We start from the raw sequence: 13564 nt of genomic DNA, 5'->3' as shown, positions 1-13564 counted from the left end.
TCTGAACAAGTTTAACAGGCTCACATTGGAGTTGGATTCCATCGGGGTGAAGATCGAGAAGGAAGATCAGGCTATTATCTTGCTGGTCTCTTTACCTTCATCATATGAGCATCTCAAGACTACTCTAATATACGGAAAGGATACTCTTGGACTAGATGAGGTGGTTGCTACGCTTATTTCTTATGCGACGATGAAGAAAAAGGAAAGCGGCAAGCACCTAGAGGGAAATGCCATGGTTGCCTTAGAAAATGATCAGGGCAGAGGTAGGTCCAATGATAGATGGAGTAGGTCCAAACCAAGAGGGGATTCACAATCAAGGCTAGTCTATAGGAGAAAGTGCTACTATTGTGATTAGGAGGGTCACCTCATTAAAGATTGTGTAATCCTCAAAGAGGATAAGGCAAGTAAGGAAAATGCGAGCTCATCAAATGTCGCAACTGTAGTGAATGCTAAGGATGAGTATGCATTCACAGTTTTGTCGAGTATGACGAAACCTGATTGGATTTTAGATTCCGGTAGGATGTACCGTATATGCATGAAGAAGAGATATTTTTTCACCTACTAAGTGATGGACGGAGGTATTGTTCGGATGGCTAACAACACTGTGAGTAAGATTGTTGGTGTGAGAACAGTACGGCTCCAAATGGAAGATGGAAAAATTTTCACTTTGGATGGGGTCCAACGCGTGGCGAGATTGAGGAAGAAACTAATTTCCCTAAGTATGCTAGATTTGAAGGGTTACAGCTTTTCATCTAGCAATGCAAATCTCAAAGTTATCCATGGGGATATGGTGATGTTGCATGGATGACTAAAGGGGAATTTGTACAGACTTGTAGAGAAAGTCGTGACAAAAGGAGCTACAGTCACTCACCGGGCAAGGAGTACAAGATATGCGCAGAAAAGACATAGGGATCATACATGGCAACTAAAGTGTATAGGAACTCATGGAGGCAATCCGAAGGTGCATAGAATGGAGCCATTGAGGCCAATCTTGAAGAAAGCTCAGAGCAAAAAGACCAAGACGGCAGAGCACATCCCAATAAAGAAAAGAGTTTCTTTTGCTCCTGTATTAGAGACATATTACGATCTCTCCAAGAGTGTATGGAAGGGAGAGATGCAATCACAACGGGTTGCAAAATAAGCTTTGCATGGCACCCTAGTGATGGGGTGTAGGGCACTCCAAGCAAGGGTTACAGACATCCAATTAGGGGGTGCTAGTGTGGATCACCTCACATAGGTTAAGGGGGGTGATTTGTAGAATATCACCCCATGTGAGGGGTGATCTTTCTCTCCACTGAAAGCAGTTGAAAACAGCCAACAGGAGGAGCTCGTCTCAAGGTACCGAAAGAGGAAACAACTGGCCATCTGCAAGGCCAACCAATCTCTCCATTTTCTTCCTTGGTGTATAAGTATAGGGAGATGTGAGAGTGTGAGGAAGAAGGGAAGAACACAAGTAATATACAAGTGAGTGTGTATCTCTATGAAGGTGAGGGAAAAACCAGTGAGTGTAAGGCAGTAGCGAGTGTGTGAATTGAGTGAGAGAGTCTCCTCCTCTGTTGTAAGCTTTATTTGTTTTAGTGGAAATCTCTGGTTTTCTCTGTGGACGTAGGCATTGAGGCCGAACCACGTAATCTTGTGTTCATTATTGTGTGTTTGATTTCTGGTAGTTTAGGTGGGTTGGCCTTAAAACCCAACAATTGGTATTGTTGTGATTCTATCTTTTCATCATTTACGGCATGATTTATTATTATTTTATCTATTTTTTATTTTATTTTTAATGAGCAAATAAGTATTGTTGTTGATTTATGTTTTCCTATTATGCTTAAAAGATGTGCATTTACTTTGTACCCTTCTCTTTGCAGATTATGCTGAGGTGATTCAAGCATCATAATGAAGTTGAAGGTAGTCTTGAGGAAAACCTTTGATTATGTTCGTTATGATCTGAAAGAAATTGCCTTCCCTTCATCTTTGCCTGATCCACCACATGTCAAAAAGCTTCGAAAATTAACTTGGAAAGAGCGATCTCTTGTATGTTCTGTATCATTCTTATCTTTTTAATTTATGGTGATACATGCTTTGGTTAAAATCTTATAATGGTATTGACTCTACGTCTTGTTTTGATTTCAATTTTGAGATAGCTTTGTTGTGTCTTCTTCTGCATTTTAGCATGAAAACCTATAATTGGTGCTATTTGTGGATTTGGATATGCATGAAGTAATAACAATTGTGGAAATAGAATGGTAGAATGGACTGCTGGGTGTAAGAATTGATCCATCAAACAATTTGTCTTCCCTATTCAAATATTTGGGACAATTTAGTTTCTATTTAATGTTGAATTGATTAATTGCTATAAGATTCATGTATATTTGTACTTATCTTTTTAGTTTGAATACACGCTGTTTAAATTATTCGTTTTTAATAATTTTTTCAAAGATGTAATTTTTCTCACATATGAACTTGAATTAACATGGCGTGAATTTACTGACAAGTAATAGACCTTCCATAATAATCCGTCAGGTGCTGAAGGAAGCATCCAAACTCTATGCTGCGAGTTGGGTAAGAGATATTGGTCCGGATCTTCATCCAAATGATTACAAGAAAGACTATGATAGTGAAGAGAAGCACAATGGAGTAAATGGTGCAACAAAAGAGAAAGAACCCTCTACATTGGAGGATCTTGGTGAGAAACCACTACCTCATCTTCTTGAGTCAATAATGTGAAATTTTGGTTCATTACCTTTGACAAAATTGCTGGAAAATGGCTTAAATAATGTCTCTGCCTAGAAAGAACCCTCTACATTGGAGGATCTTGTTCATAAACAGCTACCATATCTTCTCGAGTCCATAATGTGAAATTTTGGTTCATAATTGTTGATAAAATTGTTGGAAAATGGCTCAAATAATGTATCTCATGTCAAGTTCAATGATTGCCCTAGTTGCTTCATATAATTTTTTGCATGCTATGATGGAGACTATTGATGCCTGAGGAATTTAATTTCTTATTTGGATTGATAAACTATAACTCGTGTGGTCTGTACATTGAGTTGGACAGAATATCCATTGACTGTTACATTTTTACTTGTCAATTAATATTTCCAAGTCTGAGCTAGGCATGTAATTCCTTTTTATCTGTCTTTTCAAAAGTGCTTCAATTAGAATGAAGTTGATATCATACCATGAAAGATGTAAATGGACAAATTAAAGCATGTGAAGTAGCTATATAAGATTTGAGTCAGGATGTGCAAAAGTATGAACTACGTTTGATGTACTTACTAGTGGACGGCAGCAGTAATAGCACTCTTATGCTATTGGCGATTCTCATGGCATGCATGTGTGATGTGCTTCGTCATATTAATAACCCAAAAATGAGCATAACTTCTTTCGTAGAGACACTATTTTCTGTAGGTGCATCGAAAAATTAATTTTCAACACTTTGACATTTTAACCATGTTCCCAGGTCTCAATAGGTTAAAGACTTTTTGGGGCTATGAATGAATAGTACCCACCTTAATAGTGGCTTGGTTACTTTTTGGAGATTAGGAAAGTATGACTATCAAAAAAAAAAAAAAAAAAAATGAAGATAGGACGTAAGAAGGAAACACAAATAAGGGACTAAACAAGGGTTGAGCAAGGTAACACAAACAAAACATAAATACTCGTAACTCAAAGTCTCTTCAATAGAAACATTTTATAGATATTTATAGGCCTCTAGAATTCTATTAGGCAAGCACTTAATTAAGAATAGGAAACTTTGACGCTTACGCTGCTATGACTATGCCAAACCTAAAACAAACCAACAATGACATGATAATATTGCTCGACCTAATTACCATGAACCTATACCACAGCACATGCCTAGCACAAGTAGAAATATCAACTAAAAAGCTAGTGAGGTGTAAATCAATTTGTCACAGGACGCAAGTTATAAGAAAGATAAGACTTAAGACTTAATTTTACACTAAACTTGATTGCATGAGGTCCTATGTATGCTTCATCTAAAATTCCCAATTTGTCCTTGTTTTTCTTTGAGTGAGCCGATTTCATGATTCAATGATAGATTTAAGTCATTCTATCTTTCTTTACAATTAGTTTCTAATTTTTTCCTGCTGAATGTTGTTTGCTTTACTCGGAATGCCGATGATTAAAAGATGCAGAATGGGAACATCCTAGGTTACTCACTCAGCATGTGGTATCTATGGGTAGGGTCATATTGATCCCCTGGTTGGAATTGATGACGTAGTTCTAATTTCTAAATCTGGAAATGATACACTCAAAAATAGATAATATATAAAAGTATTATTAGTGGGCTCAACATTATCAGAAATAGTCTGTTCATTTCTTGAAAAATGTTGTATTTGAATGAGGAATATAAAAACATTAAGCTAACTGTTTCTTATAAAACAATGTTAAGCTCTTGATAGTCCTGTTATGGTTCAGAAGCACAGGCACTTCTAAGAAGGTGATGTATCCGTGTTGTGTCTGTATTGGATACCAACACTCTTTGGACACTTCCCCGACACGTGTCCGACATTCTTCAAAACGTGTCATATTTTTTTATTTTTTTTAAAAACCTGGACACTCTCTGGACACTTGGAGGACATGCATGTCTATCGCTTAAACATACGACTAGACACAAGTGATACTAATTATAAGTTTGAACCAAATAACTTAAGATACAATAATAAAACAAAAATCATATAAATTTATAGAAATTAGTGTCATATTGCATTTTTTATTATCTTTGAATGGTATTTTCATATATATAACATATAATAAATATATAAAATTATATATTTCATTCGTATCCCACATGTGTCATGCCTTGCATTTTTTGAAAATTGGCGTGTTGGTGTGTCCGTTTCATGTCACGTGTCTATGCCATGCTTCTTAACCCTTCAGTTATATTCATCTCCTCCAAGACTTTTTGATTCCATTATTTGACATAGTTAAATCGTTTTACGGAAGAAATAGAGGAAAAAAAATCTTAGATTATTTTGATCACGAAGAGCATCTTTCCACTTTGATAATCATTCTACCATTATTAAGCTTATGCATTTAACTTTTCTAGCTAGCATATTGGAAAGAATTGTTTCCTTCTTGAATTTTATATTGTTTTTAATCTTTGAACTTGTTTTCTATTTATGTTCAATTCCCATATTTAAATTTCCTTTACTTGGAATAAATTTATTAGTGGTGGCTGCCGGAGGGGGGATGGAGACGCTCAGGCCTGCATTGCAGCGTGTGTACATGACAAGAGCTTCAGCATATAGAGATGCACTTAAGAGCTTCATAGAAGGGTATCAAGAAGGCATACAACAAGTTATGGTGAAGAAAGAAGATTCTACAGCTCAACAGGAAGAGGATACCCCAAAAAAGTAAAGTTGACCAGACACTAGTTGTACAGCTTTGTTGTAGTGCTTTCGGTAAGAGATTACTTATATGATTCATTACTTCTGGTAGTTTTTTTTTTTTTTTTTTTTTTGCGGAGATCCTGAATGCTATTGATTTATGGGATATCTTTTGTAAATTTCAATTTTATTTTTAACAAGTACATTTTCATGTCCAGCACTTATTTACAAGTTCCATGCTATTTGATTTTAGTTTTTCTTTGGTTGTGTTTGAATCATGGATTCGTAGAGGTTTTTTTTTCCCCTCCCTTTTCTTTTCCCTCTGCAAATCCCTACATGAATCCAAGATCAAATACATCATTTTGTTTTGTACTTGTATTGTGTTTGTTTAATTTCAAATAATCAGTTTCTTAAATGAAAAAATAGAACTTAATTACTATTACACTTCTGCTTATACTACTAGGGTGATTTCTCGAGTACGAATTCTGAAGTATTGGTGCAATTTGTATAATGCCTAACTACTGTTTCCATTTGTATCCCTATGGTGGCAGGTCATGTGCAATCTATCTTTATAAGAAGGGTTGCATGTGAATGAATACAAAAAAGAGGGCTGAAGAGCACAAGTTTATGTTGACAGCTCTTATTGCTTGTACGTATCCGACTGCAATTGTTAGTCCAACTAATTAGTGCTTTGGTTTTCCGGGACCTATTTTTTTATTCCAGTTTGATGTTTTTAAAACAAAAAAGAGTAGTTTTGATTTAAGGCCCTGTTTGTTTGGGGTTATAGGAAAGGGATTGAGACTACTAATACCTTGGTATTACTAATATCTTGTTTGTTTTGAGAGATGGCCTTGGGACTACTAATACCTTTGTATTACTAATATCCTTAGAAGGGGGATTCATAGTGAGGAGGTAGAGATGGTATTAGAAAAATAGTGAGGAGATTAGAAATTTTTTTATTTTTTTTTATTTTGGGAATTTTTTTAAAAATATTAATGTTTAATTTTTATATTTTTTTAGTTGTTTTATTATTTTATATAAAAATAATTTCTCACTATTAATCCCTTCACTATCAATTCTTTTACTAACAATTTCTCACTATTAATCCCTTCACTGTCGATTGAGAGTTTATTAAGGGACCATGTAGCTATGCTTTGTAGTCTTAGAGACTAAAGCAACTGTTCTAAGGTGTAAGACCTCGAAATGTGTGAGGTGCCTTGAACATGAGGCATCAGGCTTGTGCCCGTTTTAACTATGAAAGCAAAATAATTTAGCATGAGAAAAATTTATCTCAGGTAAAGACATACCATGTTACATATTACAAGAAGAGGGATAAGCCAAATCACACAATCACAATCTCAAACTTGTTTTTTGGATGGAAAGATTACATAGATACTTATTAGTTTCCAAAGTTCTAAATCTACTATAGGATTGAAACAAATTAATAGAATACTTCGAATTTTTGACTAATAAAACTATTCTTGACCCAAAATAGTTGGCATATATACCTATTAAACCAAGAAGCACATACTCTCTCTGTCATATGTTTAGCAAATTTTGATATTAATAAAATTTCCTTGATTTCTAAAACTTAATATAATGAAAATCAAGTCTGTCTAGCAGATGTAAGTATATAATGCAGAATAAGACTAAAATGCTAAACTTGATTACACAAGGTCCTAAGTAAGCCCTGTGTGAAATTTATACTTTACCCTAGTCTTCTTTGTATGCTGTTTTTCAGCTGGGCATCTTCTTGTGGTTGGTTGGTGGAGATATATTCAGGGGTTGTATTCATGCAGTTATCATTTTCACAAAAATTTTATCTAATTTTTGCCAGACTGAATAGCCCTGAGATTATAGAATTTGACTATGACAGAACACTGCGAAAACTAAAAAGAGCTCTTGGCAATTTATTCTGAAGCTCCATTTGTAAATAAAAAATTAATTTAGATGGAGAAATTGCTGCTGAAACCACACTAGTAAAGTTCCTAATATGATCATTATAAAAAAAATGATTTTGAGAAGTCTGTATGTTTTATAACATAGTGTTGGCATAATATGGAAATAAGAATAAATGAAGAATGAAGATATGTCTTATTTCTAGCGGTAGATTTGGAAATGGTGCATGTTTATTCCTTTTATCTATTTAGCTATTGTGCAATTATCATCTTAATGCTGGGGTAGGTTTAGTTTCTAGAAATGAGAATTTTATAGGAGCACTATGGAACATGTGATCATATTAGCTGTACAAGAGATTAAAATATTTTGCTTAATTGTATATTTTATTAAAAAAATTTCTCATGCAAGTTCTTGCAATGTTTTGATCATGTCCGAGATGTTTTCTAAAAGTCAATGCTGGTATATTTCAGGTGTTGGAGAGAGATTTGGCTATATTTGGATTCTTCATTGCCTTAGGGAGAAGCACACAATCCTTTCTATCTGCAAATGGTTTTGATGTTATAGATGAACCTATTGAGGGCTTCTTAAGGTATAAGTTTTGATATTTAATTTTCGATTAGCTTGATTAGTATTCTTCACTACAATTCAATGATGCAAAATTTTCTTCTCTCTTTAAAGCAGATACCTTATTGGGGGCAGTGTGTTATACTATCCTCAGCTTTCCTCAATAAGTTCTTATCAACTGTATGTGGAGGTTAGTGTCTCTGAAAATCATATAACAAGATATTGTGGTTTAAATCTGATTAGTACATTCATATGATAGGTAGTCTGTGAAGAGCTGGAGTGGCTTCCTTTTTATCCGGGCATTACTAGCACTTCGAAACGCTTGCATGGCCATAAAAGTAAACAAGAAGGTCATCCAAATCCTGAAGCCATCCCCCAAGCATTAGATGTTTGCTCTCATTGGATTCAGAGCTTTATTAAGTATAGTAAATGGCTGGAGAACCCTTCTAATGTTAAGGCGACAAGGTTTCTTTCTAGAGGGTATATAAACTTATAATACCTGATTGATTAAAGTTAATGGGCTGCACTGCATTTCTTATAATCATCTAAACAGTGTTGTCTATATGTTTACTGTTTTAGGCACAACAAATTGATGGAGTGCATGGATGAACTTGGGATACGAAAGTAAGTTGAATGAGGCCTTGACCTGATCTCTCTTTCTTTGTGTCTCACATGCACACACACCACAATATGTTACCATTGAAGTTTGTAATGTACTTAATCTAAATCAATAGTAAAGTAATGGAAATCTAAAATGCATAGGGAACTATATAGATATATACATGCCCATATGTTAATATTGCATCATTGTGGTGCAACTTCCAATTTACACTTGAAACTTATGTTTTAAGGCAACATTAATGACAATACAATTAATATAGAGATGCCTGTATGACAATTCATTTCTTTTCCCATTATTACAAACTTGTAAAGTTTTTAGAATTGTTGAACTTACAGAATCTAACATATCGTGTTTAAAGCTAATGTGTGTGGGTAGGTGAGGGGTGTTGGTGTGGGTATGTAAGAATCTTCGTTTGTTGTCTCCTCCATAGATAAAAAGTTATAAATTGATTCCAAATATCAATTGCTAGCATATACAAATTCATGGGATCAAACATACCCCAAGTGTGTTGATCATATTGGTCGATTAGCTTTTATTTGGTAGGAAAATATGACTTGGCAAATGCATGGCTATGAAAATGAGAGTCATACTCTGGGGGTAAGGGTGAAGGAGAGACTCCTGGCCTTAAAGATATTTGAGATACCGTATACAACATAAAAGGAGTGACAGAAGTTAATTTTAATGATCATGAGAGTGTCCTTTGATTCTGATGATCTCTCGATGTCTTAAAAAGTACTTGTATATTCTTTTTTATGTAAACACCATGACAGTGAAATTACTATAATTTTTGAAGTGTCTTCTAGAGTTTCATGCCTTCGAGCACTATTATTTAACGAGGTTGTTAATGTTTATTGGATGAAGCACCATGAGCATCACGACACTAATGATACCCATATAAGCTTCGGCTCCTATTTCTGCCAAACCTTTTACCTGCCTTGTTTGAATTATATGCATTTGTGTAGCTTTGTTTTTGTTCTGATTCTTTCTTTCTGTAGTGAATCAATTGGGATCTGCTAATTTGGATTTATAGTGATTTGGTGGATTCCAACTGCATTTTTGCAGTTGGAATTATATGCATTTGTGTAGCTTTGTTTTTGTTCTGATTCTTTCTTTCTGTATTGAATCAATTGGGATCTGCTAATTTGGATTTATAGTGATCTGGTGGATTCCAACTGCATTTTTGCTGAATACTTATACAGGTGTACGATGGGGATATGCCTGTTTTGATCTGCAGTAAATCTTAAGAATTTTAATTTTTTATTGTAATTTTCTAGTTTTTGTCTTACAAGAAAAATAACAGTTGCAATAAAAGCTTATTTGAGAAAATGTGATGCAGGAATGAAATGACTGAAGGCAGTGGTAGGCAATCTATTGAGAGGACTGGATCTGGAACATATTCACTGATTGAGAAAGAGCCAGATTCTTCTTTTGATAAGGTCACCCTTAAATTGATTTTTTTCCTTGTGTAACACATTAGTCAGACATGTTGTAATTTTCTTAGTTTTGGCACCTTAGGTAATTCCTTTCCATATCCAGTTCAACCGTAAACATCAACATTGGAAACCATCTTACTTAGATTTCCAGAGGAGAAAGAAGACCTTCACCATTAAAATGACACTGTTAAATCTTGCAAGAGTATGTTATATTTTTGAAGTTGCACATCGGAAGTAGCTATCACATTTTTGAATCCTTAAGATGTTTGAATTTGCAAGTGGCAACCATGTAGATATTTCCATTCTATTCCTGATGCACCATTTCACTTGTTTTTGGAAACTTTGGGTAGATATTCATACAGTCCATAGATTTTTTATTGCATTGTTAGCTCCTTCAGTTCCTCTTTTTGATAGAGAGTAACCCCTATCTTCATCTTGTTACTAGTGAGGTTAGGATCTCAGCCATCATAATAGGTGGAAGATGAATTAAAAAATAATCAGCATGTGGGGTTTGTCTCTTGAGCCTAAGTGTGTAAAAGGTTGAAGGAAAGAAGACCCAGGGAGAGATATTGTGGAGTAGATTGGAGGATCATGAAGGATTGTAGATTAGAGGCTAGGATTATGGGTTCATCAAGGTTGCTTGGCTTGCTTTCAAGGGAAGACAGCTATTTGTTGACCAATCTTAGAGAGGATGTTTCCCTAACACCCGACACCTGGAAAGAAGCATCATATCTGTGACATGCCATGATAAAACCCTCCGATGTATCATTTTCGTGGTGTATTCTTTTTATGGGCTTCTTTTTCTTTATATTATTTTATTTTATTTTTTTTGGGTCTGGGCTATATTAGTTGGGCCCCAGGTATTGGGTTGGTTGCTGTCTAGTTTTGGCTAAGAAGCACGGACACTTCTAGGAAGGTGACGTATCCGTGTCGGGTACGTGTCGGACACCGACACTCTTTGGACACTCTTAGGACACGTGTCCGACACTCTTCAAAACGTGTCCTATTGTTTAAAGACTTGGACACTCTTTGGACACTTGAAGGACACACGTGTCAATCGTTTAAACACACGTGTCTAACGATTAGACATACGTAAAACTAATTATAAGTTTGAACAAAATAACTTAAGATACAATAATAAAATAAAAACCATATAAATTTATAAGAATTAGTGTCATATTGCATTTTTTATTATCTTTGAATGATATATTCATATATATATAACATATAATAAATATATAAAATTATGTATTTCATGCGTGTCCTCCTCGTGTCGTGTCCTGTATTTTTTGAAAATTAACGTGTCGGCGTGTCCATGTCGTACTCGTGTCGTGTCACGTGTCCGTGTCCATGCTTCTTAGAGTTTTGGGTTGGGTTGGATGTAATGAGAATTGTGGGCTGTGGTATGCCTTGTTGGTCAGGTTTTGGTTGGGCACCATGGAAACATTTCAATAACTTCGATAATATGTCTTTAGTACCTGGTTGTCTCACTCTCTTCAAGGTTTTGTCAAGCTGACAAAAACTTGTAACTCTTATTACTTTCTCTCCTGACTTTACTTACAATAACAAAAATGTTATAAGGTTTCATAATTTAAATAATCAGTTTTGTCACAGTATTCGTTGATGACCTTCAATACAAATCAGTATGGCAATGCAATTCAATATTATACACTGATAGAAAATTACAATATAATCACAAGCATGGTTGTTCGTGTAAGAAATCTTGGAGAAGAGATATATTATTGTATAGATCAATTACAAGGTTGAATCTCTTAATGGAGATACAAACTAAACATGATAGGAAAGAATCAAAATAGTAAACTCTGTAGTAGGAAACTCCAAGCCTAATTACAGTGAGAAAAAGCTAATACTAAATATGTAATATACATTCACAGTTAGAATCTTATGATCCACAATTCGATTCATATGATTTGTTATGTGTTTCAATCAAAAACGATTCGATTCATGCCATTGAATCTTAAATTGAGTGAATCTTAAAATTTAATTGCGATTCACTACAATTCATTGCAATTTGTTGTGATTTACTACGATTCAGTTATGTTTCTATAAAGCATTAAATGTCAACATTTTTGCAAAATAAAAATAAGATCAATTAATATACATGACTTTATATGTATATATTCATATATATAATTTAGTTATATTGATATTTCATTCATTTCGTTGGGCGGCGGATCAGGCTTTAGGGACGTATGTAGAGGGGAAGTAGAAGTGGGGACGGTAGGGAACTTCTCTTCGTTCCACTTGCTTGTGATTTTAAAACTATGTGTATATTTATATATACGTATATAAAATTATATATTATGTTAAATAAGGTGAATCTTATAAATCACAATTTGATACAATACGGTTCACTAAATCACAATTTGATACAATACGGTTCACTATTTTAGAAAAAAATGATTCATGATTTGATTTGCAATTTAACAACAATGATCACGAGAAGGATAGACGCTAATAAAAAATACTCATGAAAAAATGAAATTGGTAAATTGTATAGTGTACAGCATGTAAGATAATTACCAAGTTTAATTACAAAAAAAATAAATAAAATAGAAAGGTAATATGATTAGAAAGTTTGATGCAGCAATACTGCATGGGTGAATTGCAGGGCCGAACAAGATTTGGATATTAAGTATTTGTAAATGTCCTGCGAGTACAACATTCATTGTTATATTTATTGTTAATTGTTCACACGACCAGCTTATATGTTATGTCAACAACTCGTTTCAACGTTTGTGTAGTAAAGTTTTGCATTATGTACACCTGTCAGTTTTCATTTTTGTTTTTATCATTATTCATGATTGGAGTGATGTTTAGCCCTTATAGATGGGTTTTTCAATTCCGTTATTGTTCTAGTCTTTGTTCTTGCCTTTGTATCTTTAGCATTCCATAAACCTTTCTTATGATGTAATTTTGAATGACTTTGGCATTTGGCTTTAGGCATTGGAGAGTGTTGAAGATGCCTTGCTAAAGCTAGAGGAGTTACTTCAGGAGCTTCATGTATCAAGCTCTAGTTCTGGAAAAGAGCAATTAAAAGCTGTTTTCTGATCTTGAGAGGATAAGGAAACTCGAGAAAGAAGCTGAATTTCTTGAGGCATCTTTTAGAGCAAAGGCAGCTTCCCTTCAGCAGGTATGTTTCTGAATTTCATTGAAGGATAACATGCATCCTAGAACTATTTGACTGACAGGGACTGTATTCTACACCCTTAGTTTTCTCCTGACCTAGCATATGTATAAGCTGTCAATTTTTTTTGCAAAGTTCTCTACAGAGGGAAGCTTGTAGAACCAATAGTTGCAACAAGAACAAACACGAGCACACTCAAATAAGGGAACACTTCTCTCTATGAGTTAATCACCAAAAACTATATAGCCTAGAGGCTTGCACCCAAATTTATAATAATAAGAGAAATCCAAAATCAACTAGGTAACACCACAAAAGGCAATTCCTTGTTCATTAAGCTAAAATAAAGAAGGGCTAGTGATAATTCTACGTACTGGTTTGATGGATCCACACAAATGTATGGCATTCGACATATTTGTCATCATAATTGATCACGTTTATCTTCTTCTTTTCCTCTCTTCTCAAGAAGTTGCCCTCTCCCTTTATCTCTCATCCTCTTCCCTTTCCCATCTCTTATCAACTTGCCTCACTCTCATCCTTTTTTTCCTTCTCT

General features: G+C 34.6%; 2 protein-coding genes across 2 annotated transcripts in view; one reads left to right on the top strand and one right to left on the bottom strand.

Moving 5' to 3' along the window:
* Positions 1-13564, bottom strand: part of LOC145822493 (uncharacterized) — a 180647-nt gene that overhangs the window by 71345 nt on the left and 95738 nt on the right. The window lies entirely within an intron of this gene.
* LOC145821451 (uncharacterized) lies at positions 971-10206 on the top strand. Its single transcript, XM_082917973.1, has 11 exons — positions 971-1099; positions 1897-2028; positions 2518-2680; positions 5192-5325; positions 5397-5423; positions 7718-7836; positions 7929-8001; positions 8071-8291; positions 8391-8435; positions 9770-9869; positions 9949-10206. Exons 1-11 carry the CDS (start codon positions 971-973, stop codon positions 10102-10104), a joined length of 1299 nt encoding a protein of 432 aa, XP_082774099.1. The 3' UTR covers positions 10105-10206.

Source organism: Camellia sinensis, chromosome 3, assembly GCF_055761805.1.
Source record: "Camellia sinensis isolate YWXY chromosome 3, ASM5576180v1, whole genome shotgun sequence".
Classification (NCBI taxonomy): Eukaryota; Viridiplantae; Streptophyta; class Magnoliopsida; order Ericales; family Theaceae; genus Camellia; species Camellia sinensis.
Note: the sequence above shows the minus strand (reverse complement) of the source record. Positions and strands in the feature narration are given on the sequence as shown.